The sequence below is a fragment of the Penicillium hispanicum genome (genome assembly GCF_028827665.1).
Source record: "Penicillium hispanicum strain IBT 35686 chromosome Unknown utg000004l_segment0_segment0, whole genome shotgun sequence".
In the NCBI taxonomy this organism is placed as follows: Eukaryota; Fungi; Ascomycota; class Eurotiomycetes; order Eurotiales; family Aspergillaceae; genus Penicillium; species Penicillium hispanicum.
In genome coordinates this window covers 115,063-135,685 of record NW_026623196.1, presented here as the reverse complement: position 1 = coordinate 135,685, position 20,623 = coordinate 115,063, and the positions used below count along the sequence as shown (strand labels likewise).

At 53.0% G+C, this 20,623-nt stretch overlaps 6 protein-coding genes across 6 annotated transcripts; 4 read left to right on the top strand and 2 right to left on the bottom strand.

The window, feature by feature from the left end:
* Positions 1-1,597: 1,597 nt before the first annotated feature.
* Positions 1,598-2,307, top strand: skpA (SCF ubiquitin ligase subunit skpA; the record flags this gene model as incomplete). Its single annotated transcript, XM_056943017.1, has 5 exons — positions 1,598-1,652; positions 1,714-1,799; positions 1,851-2,018; positions 2,078-2,247; positions 2,301-2,307. 5 exons carry the CDS (start codon positions 1,598-1,600, stop codon positions 2,305-2,307), a joined length of 486 nt encoding a protein of 161 aa, XP_056799900.1.
* A 1,783-nt stretch (positions 2,308-4,090) lies between these two features.
* Positions 4,091-4,447, bottom strand: N7459_003832 (60S ribosomal eL39 domain-containing protein; the record flags this gene model as incomplete). The annotated part of the gene is made up of 1 exon (XM_056943016.1): positions 4,091-4,447. The coding sequence occupies one exon, from the start codon at positions 4,445-4,447 to the stop codon at positions 4,091-4,093; it is 357 nt and encodes a 118-aa protein (XP_056799899.1).
* Positions 4,448-6,297: 1,850 nt separating this feature from the next.
* mdr1 (ABC multidrug transporter Mdr1) lies at positions 6,298-10,413 on the top strand (the record flags this gene model as incomplete). The annotated part of the gene is made up of 2 exons (XM_056943015.1): positions 6,298-10,001; positions 10,056-10,413. The coding sequence occupies 2 exons, from the start codon at positions 6,298-6,300 to the stop codon at positions 10,411-10,413; spliced, it is 4,062 nt and encodes a 1,353-aa protein (XP_056799898.1).
* A 1,157-nt stretch (positions 10,414-11,570) lies between these two features.
* N7459_003830 (Ytp1 family protein) lies at positions 11,571-13,256 on the top strand (the record flags this gene model as incomplete). Its single annotated transcript, XM_056943014.1, has 4 exons — positions 11,571-11,834; positions 11,901-12,743; positions 12,797-12,926; positions 12,979-13,256. 4 exons carry the CDS (start codon positions 11,571-11,573, stop codon positions 13,254-13,256), a joined length of 1,515 nt encoding a protein of 504 aa, XP_056799897.1.
* A 295-nt stretch (positions 13,257-13,551) lies between these two features.
* Positions 13,552-14,942, bottom strand: N7459_003829 (E1 ubiquitin-activating protein AOS1; the record flags this gene model as incomplete). Its single annotated transcript, XM_056943013.1, has 3 exons — positions 13,552-14,487; positions 14,544-14,736; positions 14,794-14,942. The coding sequence occupies 3 exons, from the start codon at positions 14,940-14,942 to the stop codon at positions 13,552-13,554; spliced, it is 1,278 nt and encodes a 425-aa protein (XP_056799896.1).
* A 287-nt stretch (positions 14,943-15,229) lies between these two features.
* Positions 15,230-17,232, top strand: N7459_003828 (uncharacterized protein; the record flags this gene model as incomplete). The annotated part of the gene is made up of 3 exons (XM_056943012.1): positions 15,230-15,232; positions 15,303-16,318; positions 16,371-17,232. The coding sequence occupies 3 exons, from the start codon at positions 15,230-15,232 to the stop codon at positions 17,230-17,232; spliced, it is 1,881 nt and encodes a 626-aa protein (XP_056799895.1).
* Positions 17,233-20,623: the final 3,391 nt, after the last annotated feature.

The following is a 20,623-nucleotide window of genomic DNA, read 5'->3' as shown; positions in this document are numbered from 1 at the left end:
ACAAACGGCTCAGACGCAGATTTGGGTGATCATGATAAAAGTGTGCAGGTGCAAATACCTCACTTGGCTCACTTGGCCGAGTGGAAAATCACAACCAACGGGCTCACTGAGAATTGCAAATGATATTCTACGTAGCGTTTCCTGACAGCGGCGGTAGTGCGACCACTCTGAGACTTCCTAGTCTTGAACCCCTATTTGTCTCTATAGACCGAGTAGAGAGATTTTGGTCCGCGTGGGTCACCAGATTGGGCTCGCGTTCAGGCCATCTCCCTATAAGCAAGTTGGGGCCGTAACAGCTAGGATGCTGCTGACGACGGCGTCAGTAGAAGTTAAAGGAATAAGGTGATTCTGTGGCCAACAAAGCCCAATTTCATCACTAATCCAGCCATTTAGCTAACTTCAATTCGCTAGTCTTATGGTAAATCATCAAACCAAGATTTAATAAAATTCTTGCCTTTAAAGATAATCACCGGTGGTTGTGATGGGCTTTATATTATAGCTAAAGAGAAGTCAATTTAACTAGGCCAACATGCCGTTTACAAAAAGCTTAAAGAGAAAGAATGGAACAACAGAACAGCGATAGACAAGGTAGGAAAGGCGGTGGCAGAACAGAAGGTGCGAGGAAGGCTGTGGCAGGGTCACATAGTGAGAAGCGGGTCTAACCCGTTACACCTACCGTTTAAAGTTATGAGCTATATGCCTTACGGATTTCAGTGTAGAATCGGCATAATCCGCGTTAACTTCGGGATCTTCTTGTTAGATAAATAACATCTAATCGGTTCATGCTTAGCTTCACTTTTCTTCGGGATTTTACCGGCGGAGCAGTTGAATGTGATCAGAAAATAGAAGGGCGATGCTAAAGATATAGAATTATCGAGGGATGATATCTAAACAAGGACTTAGGCCTCCTTTATATCTTTTATCTATAATAATGTACGCGCCGAGGACGTCGATAGGTAATGAGCTTCTATACTAGCGCTAAACCTAACTTGGCTAGTGTTGTATTTGATGCTCCAACGCGAACGCTAGGTAAAAAGACCACGATTTCCCCTCAAAAGACCACGCACAATCATGGTCTTTTTGCCGCCACTCCGACTTACTCCGTACAATTCAGCCTTGTGTCCACTATAGCACCTACACTTATCCACTGCCTAATAGCCCTAGGTCGCAATCCAAGCTAATAGTAGGTATAAAGGTAGAATAACTGCCTAGTTTGTCCCTACGGCCAGCTGGTGGGGGCTGGATTACCAGCAACCATAGAAGTCATTCTGATTCTGACTGTTGCCTTTGGCGCGCGTAGAACCTCGCTCGGGTGACTAACCAAACCAACCGCCCGCCGCCATTTCTGGCAGCGACCATCATTCACTCACTTACCATCCTCGCTTCCACATAACCGCTTCACCCGTCCCAACCCATCTCTGCGACCGTTACTGATCTGTCGTGAGTGCATTATCCCTCCTTTGTTCATCTTTCTCCGTCCGTGTCCCGGATTCTCGACCGCCCCGCTCGCTTGGCCCCTCTTCGTGACCTCTTCACAATAACTAACACCTTTCGCCTTCCCCAGAAACCATATCTTTTGCTGATCGCACAAATAACCATGGCTACCTCTCTTATCACCCTGACCAGCTCTGACGGCGTTGACGTCGCTGTCGGTAGGTGCCCATCGCCTTTCTGACTTGAAGTTTGCCATAATCGGAACTAACCTGGCCACAGAGCGCTCTGTCATTGAACGCTCCGTCCTGATCAAGAACATGCTCGAGGATCTGGGCGATTCTGGCGAGCCCATCCCTATTCCCAATGTAGGCGACCACTGTAAAATTTGGGAGCTAGTCGCTTACCTTTTTATCTAGGTTAACGAGCCCGTTCTGAAGAAGGTGGTCGAGTGGTGCGACCACCACAAGAACGACCCCCCGAGCGCTGGTGACGACGATGACAACCGTCGGAAGACCACCGACATTGATGAATGGGACCAGAAGTTCATGCAAGTCGACCAGGAAATGCTTTTCGAGATCATTCTGGTTAGTAATATTCCCTTTGATCCTTCTTGAGTGGAAACTAGACACTGACACCTACCCAGGCTGCCAACTATCTGGACATTAAGGCCCTGCTGGATGTCGGCTGCAAGACTGTGGCCAACATGATCAAGGGAAAGTCGCCCGAGGAGATCCGCAAGACTTTCAACATCCAGAATGACTTCACTCCCGAGGAGGAGGACCAGATCCGCCGCGAGAACGAGTGGGCTGAGGAGTAAGTGCCTTTCCAAGCTTCTGAATGTCGAGAATTCACTAACCGAGGACTAGTCGCTAAATCGTTTCGCTCGACCGGCTGTTCTGTCGCTCATTCGCTTTCCGTCATGACTCTCCCCTTGCAATGACTCCCTTTTCCCCGGTGGCTTGACAGTATTTCGACCACCCATACCATTATTCTCTGTGGCTAGTGGGATGAAGTTCCCATACAAAAGCCCATTTGCTTCCCGTGGCGTTAGGCTCAGCGGTACCTTTGATTTTTCTGTCTTCGATGCCATCATCCCCCTCATTTGTGGGGTTGAGGTAGGCTGCATTTCTCGGCTTGGCTGCCATGTATTGCCCGCATGCCTCGGGGCGATCTAGGCAGTATTTAAAGAAAAGTCGTTTGAAACCCGCCTTTCTCGTCTTGTAGCTTGCGTAGCGGGTATCGTCAAGGGCACCTCGGGTCATCCGAGTACCTCATATCAGAGTTTCTTGGGTAAGCAAGCAAGTAATATCGTCCTTGCAATGGGCTTGACCAGTGCAGAGTATGTGGTCAAACGAGGGTATTCGCAATTTCCGGGTCGTCGCGCATGCATTCGCCTTGACACGCCCTCTTGAGTGTCTTCAAGAAGTTGTTGCCTTCAGACCTTCCGAGGTTCGTGTTTCCTTCTTACAAACTTACTTGACATACTCTCCCTTCTCATCATCGAGAGGGCAATATCAACGCTCCGAGTAGATCTTGAGCTTTGCAAAGAAACGGATGAGAACAGATGCATGACGACGCTGTATTGAGACACGAGGGCCACGAGGTTGCAGTTGGAGACGAGGGAATAAGAGGAGAGGAAGAGGGCACGCTACTTCACCACTCCAACTCCACGGCAGAACGGGCTGTCCAATGGCATACGCAATGTTCGAGGTCAATCGCTGACAGCCCTGGATGGTGGACTGTTGGGTGACGTATACTTCTATACTTCTCTTTAGTGGCTGGCTTGTACACCCATCAGTGGTCCTGAGATATTCGATGCTGGTAGACCCCCTCAAGAACTGCCTGGCCATTCCAAAAGGAAATACCAGAAAGCATCGAGAGCAAGCGGCAAAAGTTCGGTATAATCACCATCTATCATCCCTTGGGCATGTAGGCCCGTTCTTCCCTGGTCATCTTACAGGCCTACACCGGCAGTCATGAAATGGCTACGCGTTGGGAGATAGGACAAAACAGCAGGTGCAAGACAAAAGGGACGACAATTCGATTCCATCAGATTTTTGTAAAAAGGAAAAAACCGCCCCGCCGTTCAAGAGTCCGTTCTCCAGTAAGGGACGAGCTCCGACACTCGGGTCCACTCAATTCTCATCATATATCATGGTATTTTTGGGGGTTGTATGTCGCTGGTTCGGCGTTGGTTCGTCATTTCCGGTCGGAAGCATAGCGGAAAAGCACAAAGGTCGAATTCGGGGTAACCGGCATCGTGGGATTGCACACCGATCGCAGGCGACAATTGCAGACTTGAAAGTAGTTCCGTCATATCAAACTAGAGCGACCAAGTCGTGGGAGAATCGAGGGTTCGTTCCGAGGCGGGCATCACGTCGTCATATCAGAAAGATATCAACACAGAACATGGCCGAATGGATATCTCGAGGCGTGGGTGGTGGAGGTTGATGTCTGGTCGAATTTACAGGCCCAGACGGGTCTTGCGCCAGTGTCGCCGCTTAGCGTTGTAGCTGTTCACATGAAAAAAAAGAGTCCGTCAGCGTGGGTTCGTTCCTTGTGCGTCGTCTCCTGTTTCCATCTGTGTGGCCTGATCGGGACCTTCCCGCTGGCTTCCTTGCAACCATTTCTCTCTGAATATGATCGGGGCGACTATTTACCGGATGGTGTTGCCAGTGCGCAGGCGAATCCACTGGGGGATGGGGCGGTTCTGACGCTGAGCTTTGGCAAGCTTTTGCTTGGTGCGGAAAGACTTGTGGCTCTGCAGGGAGAAAAAGAGTGTTAGTTGGGCTGGCGAGGGCAAGAAGGTCTGATCGCGTGGGAAGAATTTGGCAAGAAGGGTCGAAAGCAATAATTTGACATGAGGGTATGAGGGATACGCACCGGCATCTTGAGGGCTTGGTCGCGACGACGAGCTGATTTGGATGGGAGAAGTTGTCGACCTTCGGGAGGCGGATGGTTTGTGTGCGGGCAGGGCTTGGCTTCGCTTCGGGTAGGTCAGGTGACTCAACATATTGCAGCCTGAAGGCCTGGGGCAGGTATGATCTGACTTTTATGCCTGAATGCTTGAATGCTTTAATAATACTTTTAAGGCACCCAGCGGTGCCGAATCTGACCGAGATCAGCCTGAAGGCCCCAGTGAACCTTCCCGGATTGGAAAAAAAGTTGCTGCTGGATAGATCTGACGGATGACTCCCGATGACTCTTGATCACGAGGTTGTCACCCCCGTTCCTCGAGCATGATCGAGGGTACGAAGTTATGTGTGTATTTACTACTTACAGTAGTCACACATGTATGTACACGCATATGCAAGATAATGCTGGTACATACATAGGTGGGATCTAGAGCCATCACATTCGGATTTGTATTGGGTCCGCACCTTGCTACCTCGAATCGAATGCATCAAGGAAATATGTCGGTCAAGATCCGTCGTATCTCTAGTCGGTCACCTGGACATCCCTACAGGGTATTCTCTCGATGTAGGTATCCATGGATCACAGAGACCAGGTGGTCACAGGGTTGATATAAGTCAGCATAATAATCCATCCATGGATATGTATATGTATATTAAGTCTATATATACAGAAAGCCACTATGGGAGTCACTACAGGCACTAGATCATCCTCACCAATCGCCACTAACCGGCGCCGGAAGTATTTCTGTGAGATTGCTTCCCAGGAAGAGTCCAGAAGAGGAATTGGCTACGTACGGATGAGATCGCTCGCTCTGATTGGCTCGCTTTACGACCGAGTCATCCGGAGCTCGGGACTTCGGGGACTCCATTCGGCATAAAGACGGTCACGGCCGCAACTGGTTACTTCCTGATCCAGAGTTAGTGCTTGCATTGGGTGACGGCTGAGTGGTCGATTGCTCGGGGCATCCAACATCCGAATGTGGCACCGAATTACTTCGACCCCAGCGAGACCTGCCTACCCATCATAGCCATCAAGCGCCAGGCTCTCGAGCGCCGCGTCAGAATGAGTCAACGAGCCCACTCTTTCTTCTCGTGTTTCGGTTCGTGAGAATAGCGGAGCTGGTGGTACCCAGACATCGACGATCTGTATGTACCACCCGGTCTCTTGCCGATTCCTGGTTGGTAGCGTGGTACACAGTGGTAGATGGCCGAGGGCAAGGCGACGAACAGGCAGCACAAGGTCGCGTTCTGCCAGATCGGAGATGAAGGGAGGGGAGAGGGGGGAAACAGGCACCGCACGCGTGGAGAATGCGGTGGAATGTCGCAGGACGCGGTGATAGATTCACAGGACGCTCCTGGGAAGCATAAAAGCATACCGGAGAGAGGGCAGTCCGGCCGGTGGCTGGATTCCCCCGATCCCCGTCTCGCCCGTCGCTCCAAATCTTAGACGAGACCCGCAAATCCGAAATACGACACGAATGCGATTTAGGGCATCCGATGTCAGATACGACCGAGTAATTATTCCATAATGCGCGATCCTTCTAAATCTAGTATGCTGCGCGGCTGTCCCGTCGGGATGATATATGACCCTACCCTGCACTCGATCCCTTGGTTCTTCCTCGTGTGTCTCATGTCACGCTCCCCTTGATTCCCTGGATTCCTGTCGCGATCGGATCTTCGTCCTGGATCTCTCCATCTTTCAATCCTAACCCTCCGCCCTTTTACCACCCACCTTGACCATCACCGCCCGTCGCGGTCGCCATTATCTCATACGCAGGTCATCCTCGAACTCTCAAGCCAATCCAAGAACCTCTGCATCGCTCCTTGCGGTGTATGAGCAACCGTCTCGGCTTTGTACACTCTGAATGGAGTGACGGCCCGTCAATCGCGAAAAAGTGGGCCGAACTAACCCATTTGCCCCGTTGAAGCCCTGCCAACCATCGCGCCAATGCAGCAGCCCGAGGAGGGGGCCACCGCGGTGGAAAAGGTTACCGACGAGGTCGCCGGCGTGCCTGACACGCCCAACACCCCGTCGGGCTTGCCGGATGTGCTGAGCGAGAAGCGTGAGCACAACTACGACTCGGGGTCCACCCTCAGCAATACCAAAAATGAGAACGAGACGCAGATCCCAGCCGACGAGGATGATGTGCTCTTCGGCCATCTCACTCCCCACGAAAAAGACATCCTCAAGCGACAGCTCGACGCTCAAGATGTGAAGATCTCCTTCTTCGGCCTTTACCGCTATGCCTCACGAATGGACTTGTTGATTCTGCTCGTCAGTTTTGTCTGCGCCGTGGTGGCGGGTGCGGCACTCCCTCTGTTCACCATCCTCTTCGGCTCTCTGGCGACGGCTTTCCAGCAGATCGAGCTGAAAACGATCACCTACGATCACTTCTACCATGAATTAACGAGGAACGTCTTATACTTTGTCTATCTGGGCATTGCCGAGTTTGTCACCGTCTACGTCAGCACCGTCGGATTTATCTACACGGGCGAACACGTCACCCAAAAGATCCGTGAACACTACCTCGAGGCCATTCTGCGTCAGAATATCGCCTATTTTGATAAGCTGGGCGCCGGCGAGGTGACCACCCGCATCACGGCCGATACCAACCTGATCCAGGATGGTATCTCGGAGAAGGTGGGCTTGACGCTCACTGCGCTCGCTACCTTTGTCACGGCTTTCGTTGTCGCCTACATCAAGTATGCGCGCCTGGCCGGTATCTGTACCTCGACTATTGTTGCATTGGTGGTCATCATGGGAGGTGGATCTCGTTTCATCATCAAGTACAGCAAGCTCTCCCTCGACAGTTATGGCGCTGGCGGCACTGTCGCCGAAGAGGTCATCAGTTCAATTCGAAATGCGACTGCCTTTGGCACGCAGGATAAGTTGGCCAAGCAGTATGAAGTGCACCTGCACGTGGCAGAGCGGTACGGAACGCGTCTCCAGATGGCGCTTGGCGTGATGATCGGTGCCATGTTTGGAATCATGTATCTGAACTATGGCCTGGGTTTCTGGATGGGTTCGCGGTATCTGGTGGCCGGCGAAGTCAACGTCGGTCAGGTTCTGACCATCCTGATGGCCATTCTTATCGGTTCCTTTAGTTTGGGTAATGTGAGCCCGAACGGTCAAGCCTTCACCAATGCAGTCGCGGCTGCCTCCAAGATCTTTGCGACCATCGACCGATCCTCGCCCGTCGACCCCACCACCGATGAGGGCCTGATCCTTGACCGCGTGAATGGCGACATCGAATTTCGCAATGTCAAACACATCTACCCGTCTCGTCCCGAGGTGACGGTCATGGAAAATGTGACCCTCAACATTCCCGCGGGCAAGACTACTGCGCTGGTCGGGCCCTCGGGCTCCGGTAAGAGTACCGTTGTGGGCTTGGTCGAGCGCTTCTATCTGCCGGTCAGGGGTCAGGTATCTTTGGATGGTCACGATATCCAGGATCTCAACCTGCGGTGGCTGCGCCAGCAGATCTCGCTGGTCAGCCAGGAGCCCATTCTCTTTGGAACGACTATCTACAAGAACATCCGCCACGGCCTGATTGGTACTCGCTTCGAACACGAATCAGAAGATAAAATCAAGCAGATGATTGAGGACGCTGCGAAGATGGCCAACGCCCATGAGTTCATCGTGGCTCTTCCCGAGGGCTATGAGACCAACGTCGGTCAGCGTGGCTTCTTGCTTTCGGGTGGTCAAAAGCAGCGTATCGCCATTGCCCGTGCCGTCGTTTCTGACCCCAAGATTCTCCTTCTGGATGAAGCCACATCTGCTCTCGACACCAAGTCTGAAGGTGTGGTTCAGGCTGCCCTCGACCGTGCTGCTGAGGGCCGTACTACCATCGTCATTGCTCACCGTTTATCCACTATCAAAACCGCCCACAACATTGTGGTTTTTGTCAACGGCCAAATTGTGGAGCAGGGTACTCATGACTACCTGGTCGAGGCCGAAGGCACTTACTCGAAGCTCGTCGAGGCTCAGCGCCTCAATGAGGAGAAAGAGGCTGATGCGCTGGACCAGGAAGACGAGGATGACGATGAAATGGACGAGAACTCCATCGACAAGAAGCACGTTTCTCTCGTCAAGTCTGTCGCTAGTGGCTCAAGCGCCCCCAGCCCCGAGGTGGGAGCAGCGTCTGGGTTTTCCGAGGATGTGCTACGCACTGATACACGCAAGTCGGTGTCCAGTTTCATTCTCTCTAAGAAGGACCCCGAGGCTGCTCGCAAATACTCTCTCTGGACTTTGATCAAGTTTATTGCATCTTTTAACAAGGAAGAGTGGAAGTATCTGGTCATTGGATTGCTTTTCTCTTGCCTCGCCGGTGGCGGCCAGCCCACACAGGCTTTCCTATATGCCAAGGCAATCAGCTCTCTGTCCCTCCCAAAGTCGCAGTACGCTAAGCTCCGGTCTGATGCCAACTTCTGGTCATTGATGTTCCTGGTTGTGGGCATTGTTCAATTCTTCACCTTTTCCATCCACGGCCTTGCCTTCGCCTTGTGTTCAGAGCGTCTGATCCGCAAAGCCCGCAGCAAAGCTTTCCGCATCATGCTTCGTCAGGATATCAATTTCTTTGACAAGGAAGAAAACAGCACCGGTGCTCTCACTTCATTCCTATCAACTGAGACCAAGCATCTGTCGGGCGTCAGCGGCCAGACCCTGGGAACGATCCTCATGACTTCGACCACTCTGATCGCAGCCATTGTCGTCTCGCTTTCCTTCGGCTGGAAGCTTGCTCTTGTTTGCATTTCGGTGGTTCCTGTTCTTCTGGCTTGTGGGTTCTACCGGTTCTATATGCTCGCTGCCTTCCAACAACGATCCAAGGCCGCCTACGAGAGCTCTGCCAGCTATGCTTGCGAAGCCACCTCGGCTATCCGTACGGTTGCCTCCCTCACCCGTGAATCTGATGTGTGGGACGCGTATCACAGCCAGCTAGAAGCCCAGGCTCGTCAGAGTCTGATTTCGGTTCTCTACTCGTCCGTATTGTATGCCGCTTCCCAGGCGTTGGTCTTCTTCTGCGTCGCACTTGGTTTCTGGTATGGCGGCAGCCTGCTCGGCAAGGGTGAATACGACACCTTCCGGTTCTTTGTGTGCTTCAGCGAGATCCTATTCGGTGCGCAGTCTGCGGGAACTGTGTTCTCATTCTCTCCGGATATGGGCAAGGCCAAGAACGCTGCCTACGAGTTCCGCAAGCTCTTTGACCGTCGCCCGACCATTGATACTTGGTCCACCGAGGGTGAGGATATTGACCATGTTGATGGTGTCATTGAGTTCCGCGATGTGCACTTCCGCTACCCGACCCGCCCGGAACAGCCCGTCCTTCGTGGCTTGAACTTGAGTGTCCAACCCGGTCAGTACATTGCACTGGTCGGACCTAGTGGATGCGGCAAGAGTACGACGATCGCTCTGCTAGAGCGCTTCTACGATGCGCTCTCCGGTAGTGTCCTCGTGGATGGCAAGAACATTGCGGACTTGAACGTCAACTCCTACCGTAGCCACCTATCGCTGGTCAGCCAGGAACCTACCTTGTACCAGGGTACTATCAAGGATAACATCTTGCTTGGTATCGATGCAGACGACGTTCCCGAGGTAGAGCTGGTGAAGGCCTGCAAGGACGCCAACATCTACGACTTTATCATGTCTCTCCCGTAAGTTCCATTACCAAGTCCACCCAACCCCTCACGACGCTAACGGTTTCACAGGGAGGGTTTCAATACCGTCGTTGGTAGCAAGGGAGGCATGCTGTCTGGCGGCCAGAAACAGCGTGTTGCCATCGCCCGCGCCCTTCTTCGCAACCCCAAAATTCTGCTGCTGGATGAAGCCACCTCGGCTCTTGATTCCGAGTCCGAGAAGGTCGTCCAGGCTGCCCTGGACGCTGCCGCTCGTGGTCGCACTACCATTGCCGTGGCTCACCGTCTAAGCACCATCCAAAAAGCCGATATTATCTACGTCTTCGACCAGGGCAAGATCGTCGAGAGCGGCACGCACACCGAGTTGCTGCGCAACAAGGGCCGCTACTTCGAGCTGGTCAACCTGCAGAGTCTGGGCAAGACTCAATAAAATCTCCCCATCTCCAAAAAAAACCTCATCTTACTCATTTGCATAATACCCTTTCTCTCTTGACCCTTTATACCACTTTGACATTTACCAATTCTCTTACCCTCCTACCTTGTTGTCCCTTCTCATCTCCACCCTCACGTGAAATCTTCCTTCTCTGTACTCAGCCCAATACTCCCTTTATTTATGTTCGTGATAGAATGCATTTGTGAATGGAGTTGGTTGGGATTCTCTTGGGCGTCACATCCCCTCTCGGCCACATCAAAAACCAAGCCCTGGAAATGTAATAGAAAATAATGAATACTGATCATGACTCGTTTCTCATGCAGCCACCACCGTGTTGTCTGCCATGTAAACCTCTCGATTGATAAAACGTCCACTCTCAATCCTGGTCCTTGACTCCAAATTCCCGCTGCACTTCGACTTGTCGCACGCCCCTGGCTTCTGCAATGAGCCCCATCAGTCCCTGAGCGACATCCTTGATCTCATTGTACTCATGCAATAGACGGATGTGTCGCTGCACGGTGGCCGAGGGATCTTGTCTGTAATGATCAGGATCAACTTGGTTCAGGCGCTCGCCGTACCATTCTGTACTGACTGTAGTTGGGCCTTGATCTTGGCGATCTCAGTCTCCAGCGCAGATTGTTGCGTCTGCAGTTGCGCGATGGACTCTCGCAGGGACTTCTATCGTCACGAGTCAGAATATGATGGACATCCACTCGTGCTCTCGGACTTGCCAGGCGCAGCGCTCGCCGGTCGGCCATCATGCAATTCGTACTTCCACGTACTTCGAATGGATGCAACAGGAACAGCGCAGTGGGGCTTCCGCGTTGTCATCCCACGCGTCCAACTCTGCCAATCACGGCACGCGCTGAATAATCTTGCCCTTGGAAACAAGATCGAAGGGATGTGCTGGAGATGGAAGGGGAATGTATGCTGGAGGACAAGAAGATGAATATTCCAAATGAGAGGACCCCATTTTAGACGGCTAGTGGTGTAGATATAGAAATCAGAAAGAGCAATCCCCCAACGCGGTGGCCATAGTTCAGGTAATCGGATACTCCGGATTGGCGAAAGATCGACGTTGCCGCCCGTTCCCATTTCTTCCTCCTGCACTTCTCCTCCTGGACCACCACTGCCAACCCCTCGTCTTGTCCATCATGGATTTCCGTCGACTTTGGTCCCTTGGTGCCCTGTTCTTGCTCGCCGGACTGGCAGCCGCCCACGGCGGTCATGAAAGCGTCCCCGAGGGCGAGACCGTGTCGGAAGACCCGATTGTCCGTGCTAATCTGTCCCCCCTTCTCGTGTTTGAATGCGCACTGACTGACATGCGCGCTTTACTTCAGGATTCGACGCTGTGGACGCATATGATTTTGATGGGATTGGCGTTTGGTATCATCTTCCCGCTCGGAATGGTTCTTGGGGTATGTCTTGACCTTTATGAACGGGTATTTGTCAATGCTCCATGCTGATTCAACCCACACCCACAGATTGTCCGCTCGCGCTGGCACGTCCCTCTGCAGACCGTCGGGACGATAATCGCCGTTCTGGCCTACTTCCTCGGCCATGCGCACAAAGGCCGCCAGTTCGGGAAGAACGCCCACGCCTCGTTCGCGAACTGGCTCATGTTGATGCTGGTCGTGCAAGTGGTCCTGGGCTTCTACTTGAAGCTGCATCTCCAGAAGGCTGGCCAGGGCCGCATTCGGTGGATCTTTGTGTTGGCTCACGGTATCGTGGGTAAGGCCATGCCCGTGGTGAGCTGGGCGCAGATGCTATTCGGTGGTATTGCGTCCTTGGGGTTCTGCCAGGATGATCATCTCGGCCAGTGTCTGGCTCACTTTATTATGGGCAGTGCGTTTATCGCGTACGGCATCTGCTTGACCATCCTACTTTTGGTCGGCCAGTACTGGCTCCGCCGGACTGGCCGCAGCCAGGAGTTCTTCGACTCGCTGATCATTGCGGCGTGGGGCTGTGTCAATACCTTCACGGAGCACCGCTGGGGCGGACCGTGGGTTCACAATGATCTCCAGCATACGACTATGGGTATCGTCTGGTGGTGCGCGGGCCTGTTGGGCATGTGGCTCAGCCGCAACCGTAACGGCCGCCCTAAGCGCAATCTCATCCCTGCGATTGTCATCCTGATGACTGGCTATGCCATGTCGGCTCACCCCCAGAGTCTAATGATCAGTACCATGATCCACTCGATCTTCGGGTACACCCTGATGGCGGCTGGAGTCACCCGCATCATCGAGATCTCGTTTGTGCTGCGCGACAAGAGTGCAGTCAGCATGAGCGGCTCTGACCCTAACAGCTTCCAGTATCTCCCGCCATTTGTATGAATCCCCTCTTCACTGTGTCGCAAGGACCTGAGGCTGACCAAGGACAGTTACTCTATGCTTCCGGGTTCCTTTTCATGGGTGCCACCGAGGAGCAGATGAAGCTCCTGAGTGATGCTGGGGTCACGCACGTCTCCTACGTGCTGATTTTGTACAGCATTGCCTTTATCCTCTTCCTCTGTACGTACCCGCCTCTACCGTTTCCAAGTGTGCAAGCCACTAACATTTGTAGTTGTCAATGTCCTGCTCCATATCTACGCCGTCCACGCCTGGCCTGAGGGGGGGGATTCGGAAGGGACACCGGGGGGCCGTGGCAAGTACGCCAACGCCAACGGTGGCTACATGAACGGACACACTCGCACCACCTCCGAGACACAGCGCATCCAAGACGCCGAGGCGTTTGAACTGCAGGGTCTGATCAGCGAAGACGATGAGGAAGCCGGGACCTCCACGGGACCGAAAAAGACCAACGACGAGGAGATGGGCGCCAAGGAGACCTCTCACGCATAGACTAAAATTCCGATTCATTCGCATTTTGCCTGGGTGGCGTCATGGAAGGCCCTTATTTCAACGTTGCTAGTAGTATATGAGTCTTTTAATTCATTCGATCTGAACATATGGGCATCTCGGATTCGTTTTCATTCAGTATGGAGGACAGACTTGCAAAGAGTCGTCAAAATGCATTCTGCTAGGTATCGTACAGCGTGAGTCATGACCATGACCAGAAAGATCCAAAAGAAAAAACACAAAAAAAATCGAAATGTATCAAAATAAAGCATATGCATCCAGACGCCGCTCCTCGAAATCACTCAATCACCGTAGTCGCAGAATCCGCATGGACGGGAATCGGATTCGCAACCGGTGGCACGGCAGCGAGCGACTCCATCCCCATCTCAGGCGGGAAGAACGGGTGGAGCGAGTAGATCGGGCCGATGGATTTCTCGCCGTCGAAGAGCAGCATGTTCTGGAGGGGCTGTTCTCGCGCCGAGAGGACGTTGATGACGTCTTGCGCCAGAGCGCCGCCCAGAAATGCCGCTACGGGACTCAGTTCGGAGCCAAGGTTCTGCAGGAAGGTGCGCAGGAACACGGAGTCCAGTGTGGACAGGTCCAGTTGGAGCTCCTGGTGGCTCTCCCGCGCGAGCTTGGTGAAAAGCTCGAGATCGGTGCGCGCGAACGTTGGTCGTCGGCCGGAGAGCTTCTCGAATTCCCAGAGTGCGCGCAGGCAGCTGAGGAGTGGGGTGACTTGCTTCCGGCGCCGCGGGAGACGGGTGAATTCGTCGGGGAGAGGGGATGTGTTGGCCAGTCGGAGAGGGGAATAGGTCTCACGCTTGGTGACGAGCTCGATGGGCTTCTCGCCCTTGGTGTTTTCGTCACCCTCCTCGCCTTCTTTCTTCGGCGTCTTGGCCTTCTTAGTGGTCACGTTCACGACGCTTCGGGTTGCAGTCTCTTGTTGCTTCGGGGGATGGTTCGTCTTCTCGCGCTCAATGACGAATTCGTGAGAGATGAGATCCGCAAAGACGTAGCCGTAGAACCCGTGCAGGCCTGCTGCGTAGAAAGGCCGATTTGCAAGGCGGCAGGCGGCATTGATGGTGGTGTTCGTGGTGAAATCGAGCTCCGTGGCGATCGTGATATCGAATTGCGCATAAAAATCGGGCTGCTTGCTCCGGACATCTGCGGTGTCGACGTGGAGCTTGACTCGTGGGTTCATGCGCTGGATCTGGGGAGCGGCAACTTCAGCTCGCTGGATTCGGTTAGTATTGTTGTTTCCATAGTAGCGCTGAGCGTATAGTCCCATACACTTTTGCCCTGCTTGATAATCTCTTCATCCCGGTGCGCCTCTTCCAAGAAGAACTGCGCGTCCAAGTCGTTCTCGGTGACTGGTTCATGGTCTATGATGGTGAGTGCGCCGATGCCCGCCAACACCAGATTTTTGGCGACCTCATTGGCAAGTGCCTTCACTGTGATGAGAAGGATATTCGCGGATCGGATCCTTTAGTGCGGATCATTAGTGGGCGTTCCTCTCTGGGGCATGTAGAGATGTGCTCACTTCTCCTGCGCCTGCACTCCCCAGAGTCGGATCTGTCGATCGTACAGCGCGATCTCCTCGTCACCGAGCGCATCGGTGGTATCTGGTCGGCTCGTGGCCAGGCCAGGGGCCTCAGCGCTGGCGGACTGGCCATTCTCTGTTTCTGTCATCTTGGTGGTTGTAGAAGCAAAGCAGCGGGACCAAGCTCAACCTCAAAGCTCCCCCCACACAAACGATGATCTAATCCGCTATCACGTGCGGTGTCGGAGGTCAGACGCCGGGTATTCCTCACTTCGCTTTCGACGCTTGGATAGACCTTCACGCTCTTCTGACGAGGCCCTCACTGGCCCTGTGTTTCTTGCCGCTCGTATTGGAACGGTGAGATCCGTCTCTGCGCGTTCTGAGGACTTGTCATTCCGCAGCGGCAATCCACACCTTCCTGGCGAATCACACAGCGATGGTATGTTTCGATACACCTGTTTCTGCCTGACTTTGATGTCAGTCCCAGACTAAGGCAGCAAGATCCACAGTCAGGAAACTACGACTATCCACCAGCTTCGTCCCGCCGTCCATCTCGACCGGATGAAGTCCGCGTTTCTTCACCTCCCCCGTTCCGCTTTCTCATTCCATCCGAGACCTTCAACGAACACTTTCGACAAAGCCAGGAATACCGTGGGCGCTACCCGCGAACCCAACAGCTCATTGAATACTTGAGAGCACCGCACACCGACGACCCGCTAAACCAGGACGAGCCCCGTCTCGAACCGAGCTTATCAGATATCCTCAATCCTGTAATTGACCAAGCGAGTGAAGGAACCCCGCGCGATAGCCAAAACTCCACTTCCAGACCGAGAGACCGCCTGCATTATCTGCGGAACCTCGTTCAGTCAGAAAACAGCCGTGCCCCTGGCGATGGTGCTCTCCGTGCTTTAGAAGTTCTCAACCAGGAAGTCGAGCAACAGAACCTGGAACTGGAACAACTCCGTGACCGCTCCAACATCGACGAGGCCCGAGCCGCCCTTGATCGACAGATTCAGCAACTTCGATCTGACCAGACGCAAGGATCACGTAGACCTTGGATGGAGCAGGTCATCCATCGACCATCGTCAGCTTCAAGCCCCGCATCGAATCAAGAGCCTCGCCCAACTTCCACTAGAACCCTCCTTCGTCGTTCATTCAGGCCAGATCTCCGGGAGTCACTGCCTACGCCACCCCTCATGCCGCAGCCATCCCAGAACGGCCGCGGCCGGCTGAAGCGGCGGAAGCTCGACTCGGATGACAATCGCGAGGGTGTGCGGGGGTTTAATTATGGCCAATATGGTCAGGTGGTCCCGGGGGCTTTGAAAATGGAAATTGCGAGCTGCGATGGTGGCATCTATGACCCAGACGGAGATAGCTCTTTTCCCGAGAACGTGCTGCGCAATGATCAAACGGTCTATTGCACGAAGTCGGATCGCTGCAACTTGGTGCTGCGGCACCGAGGCGAGGCGCCCTTCTGTCTTAAGAAGATCGTCATAAAAGCCCCGCGGGCGGGATTTGACTCTCCGTACGTATACCGGTGTGATTTTGTTGCCTCGTCCTATCTGACCGGTTCCCAGAATTCAAGAAGGCATGGTCTTTGTGTCTATGACTTCCGACGAGTTGCTCGCTCGCACCGCCCAATATCAGATCCAATATTCTAGCACCCGACGTCGCCGCCGCAATCGTCGCATGGGCCTCCAACCTTCTCAGGAGTATCTGAATGCTTTCCGGTCTCCGCCGCAGTCCATGGAACGGACGGTGCTTATGGGCCCCGACTCGCATTCAACCGTGGAAAGTGAGCCGGCAGGCCGAGATGCTCCCGATCCTCAGTCAGAATTCCGTGTCACCACCGAGTATGATGAGAACCCAGAGGAAAATGTCTTCATGGAACGTGAGGACGACGATGTGCCTTCGATTGCGGAACTTGAAAGGATTCAAGGTGAAGAAGATCTTCTATGCTCAGACAGCGAGGAGGACAGTGCAACCGACGAAGATGATCACTATGACAGGAGCACTTTCCACCGTCGCCGCCTCGAGCTGCAGCGTCGTATTGGATCGATGCGTAGACAGTACTCTGACCCATCGCAAAGACGCCGCCAACCCCCTAGTCTCGTTGACCCGATTCCCGCCGCGTCCGCTGCTGGGCCCAGTGGGGAGACGACGCCAATGCCTCATGCGGAAGTCATGAAGCCTCACGCCCGCTTCTTTATCGAGAGGGAAAAGAGCATGGTCAGCATCAAGTTCGATCCGCCTCCGTACGCTTTCTCCCTGCCACTTTTATCATTGCCATACAGTCATACTAACCCCTCGCGCAGGTCCGGTCGTTACATCCTCATCAAACTATGGAGTCCGCGCAGCGACGGAAACATCGATATTCAGAGCATCATCGCGCATGGCTATGCGGGTCCCCGGTTCTTCCCTTCTGGTGGCTTCCGCTAGCTGTCCCATTTTGGTCTCCTCATATTGTGTATTGGCGGCCACTTTGGAAGTTTTCGGCTTTTGCGATGAAATGACAACGTAATGATGGTATGATCTGAAACTGGGGGTGACGACTACGTGTAATTGTTCCAAGTACGATCGAGCTTGCGGGGACGTAGAAGTAGTAGTGAAGAGAACCATTGCCCATGGCCTCCCCTGGAGGGGACAAGGGTACGTCGAGAAGCTGCTAGCAAAAGCCTCGGAGAGTGAGGAGCAGTGGCACTGCATGGTCTATACGCAATCCGATGCCCGCGAGGAAGCAATAGACTCACCCGGATGCCCTAGCAGGGTGGTCCACCCGGCTGTGGTAAGCTATTCATGCTAGACTTCCTCCGCCAAAGAGAGCGTTTCCGGACTTCGTGCCACCCTCAATGTGTGCTCCACGCGACCATCCTTGGCCCCAATGAGGCGGCGCTCGTCTTTGGTTGGATCTTCGCGGTATAGAATCATAACAAAGGAAGAGCCACCATGATTGTGATTGCAGTAAAAGACAAACTCCTTGACCGATTGAGAATATCCCATTGGACACTGTTCCGAATCCTGAGATTGAAACTCACTGGAACCATAACATGACATGATATATTAATACATGTTAATGACCATAGTTATCAACGGATAACTATGCCATAATATAAAGATTAAATCATCAATTGTTCCGATTCAGAAATGCCATCTCCACTCACTCGCTCCACCTCCGAATCAGGTAGTCGATATTAGGCTTGTATTAAAACTCATTCGAAGATAATATCGCCATCGGCAATCAAGTGGAAGAACGTTGTCGAGGATTTTCACCCGTAGACCTTTAAGACCTTGCTGGCCCATCGAACTTGCAATCTCGCGTATATCTTGACAGAGTATTTCCCCGAGTTCATCATACAGTTTGAACCATATGTAGTACTTGTCACCGGATTGAAAAAGTGCCATCGAGCCATCAAAATCGTGCATTAATGGCGTCCCTGGTTCAAGGCCGTAGCACCGAGTAACAATCTGGCCCTCCGAGCTGGGGCCATCCCACTCTTCATTGTATACAGGCATACGAGCATCGTTGCAGGAGGTCCAGCCTGGAGGGATAGTGAACTAAAAGACAATATTAACTTAACTTGATCTCAAGATGGTCAGATATATTGCAGCCAGGAGAATAGAAGGACGCTTAGTAAAGCCTTTGGTGGGTTGACTCGCGAAGCGAAATGGTCGTCGAAGACTTGAGATTTATAAGGTATAGGCCTTACGCTAGTGGAAGCCATGATAGATAGACTCACAGATTGCATGATGTTGTAGGAAACGGTCGTGTCAGGAGAGAAAGGTTGCAAGGTGATGAATTCTCCAACATCACGCGCGCATCAGCATCCGGGGTAGGTACACGCCGTGGACTACTTAGGCATACTCATCGCTTCCAAGGAGGTTACTACTTACGTACGTCATCACCGCGCCCTAACTAGTTGTGTTAGGACTTAGGCGTGGTTCACCTAAGCCTAACGATGCGCGCTACTTATATCGGTCCCGGGCATGCTAGAACATAGAGTTCTAGCATATTTGGTCTTTTGGCCTGTTGGCTAAGTGCGCCCGGGCACTGAGTCGTAACAAGTTAACTAGTTATATGTACCACGGTCGTGTCACTTTTCCTCATGAGAGAACCTTGGAATACATTGGCCATCATTAACTAAATTTAGTCGCTTTGCTTTGGTGACTGGATGTCTATTGCAATCATTGCTGACGTCCATTACCTAGGTATTTTACTAAGATTGTCGCTAGCGACAGATCCCGCAAGAATGAAAGGCTGTCAATCCAGCCAGAAGACCAGTATACTTCAAATGGTCCATAAACAGGATGTGCCACCAGAGATCATACCAATGTTGTTGGGAGAAGGCACCGGGAAGTGAGTGTTTAGGCGGGAGGCATCTATGGAGGACAGCAGCTGTAAGCCGTCTCTGCTTTTGAGTCATACCAACTGGATTTCTACCAGCACTATAATACACTTTGGGGCCTCCCCTAGGTCTTAGACATCCCAAATCAGGACTCCAGAAAAGGCCCCAATTGTCACGACGTCCCCCGACTCAACTTTAAAGCCGATCGGTTGCATGGCACTTCGGCGTTCTCGCCTATCGAGACTATCCATGGTTCACGATTCGTGGTTCATGGACTGCTGCGTGAAATGCATTTCTAGAACCACGGTAGAACTTACCTGGGGGGATAGCTAGTACCTAATAACAATGGATACCCACCTAGGTAGTATCGAGGTAAGCAACCCATCACACATAAGCGACCTTGGAACCAGCCTGAAAGCACCTTGGAAGTCCCTGCATAGCGGAATTTCGAGATGGAATTGTGGGGCCCGAGCCTTCTTTGCCACGTTTCTGAACTATCGATCCTGTGTTAGGCCTGGGGCTCTGAGTCTTACCAATGCAACAACCTCTGATTCCCACTGCCATGCCATGCATGCATTATTCCGAAACACTGCGAGCTTGAATTAATCTTCCGCGATTTTCATCCAGTGGTGTGGGATGACGACATGTCCATCGGGGCTGGTCCCAGCCCCCACTGTACGGTTGATGGTCGGTCAAAACACATCGCACATGGCGGCGAAAGGAGATGGCTACACCTATATAAACCAACCATACGTCAGCAAGCTCGACACATCCGTCCTAGCTCGAGCGAGGTTTTCCTCGGCCACGTGTGGCCGGATCGTCGCTATCATGGTCCAAGCAGCACGGTCCAAGCATTGTGCTGCTTTCCGGGATATGATAGCCGATCCTCAAGAGACTAACGATATCCCAAGTGCACCACTCCACCGGGAATCCAGTCCATCTACAGACTCGAGTGTACCTGACTTATGTAGCAGACAGTGCGATAATGCTCCCACTGGTCCGTGCTGAGATTGGCGTCCGGCCGTTCTACTGGATGCGGCAACGGGGGCCTAAAGGGGAGAACAGGATTCGACGAGGCAAGAGTCGAGAAGTAGAACCAATGGAAGAAATCCACCACACGTGCCATCCTTCAGGATTTGAACTTGCGCTCGCGTGGTGGATTTCATATATGTACGGCCAATCAGTGCGCCGCCGTTGGGCTGGTTCCGCCCCCAAGCCCGTCGACGGCCATGCGTTCACGCATTGGGAACGAACATGCAATGGGGCCGGGCCGCCTAGCGATGAGGGGATGATGGGCCAAAGGGGCCGGATATTGCGACTCCAGGTGTTTTTTTTGGGGGCTGGCTCTGGCCTGAGTCGGCGAGTCGAGTCGTCCGCCTGTAACAGTAAGCGATTCGTATAGCGATTATCTGCATATTAGTATATGATAGGATCGCCCGTGCTCCTAGCCGATCTCTGATCTGATTTTCACCCCGGTCCTGTTTTTT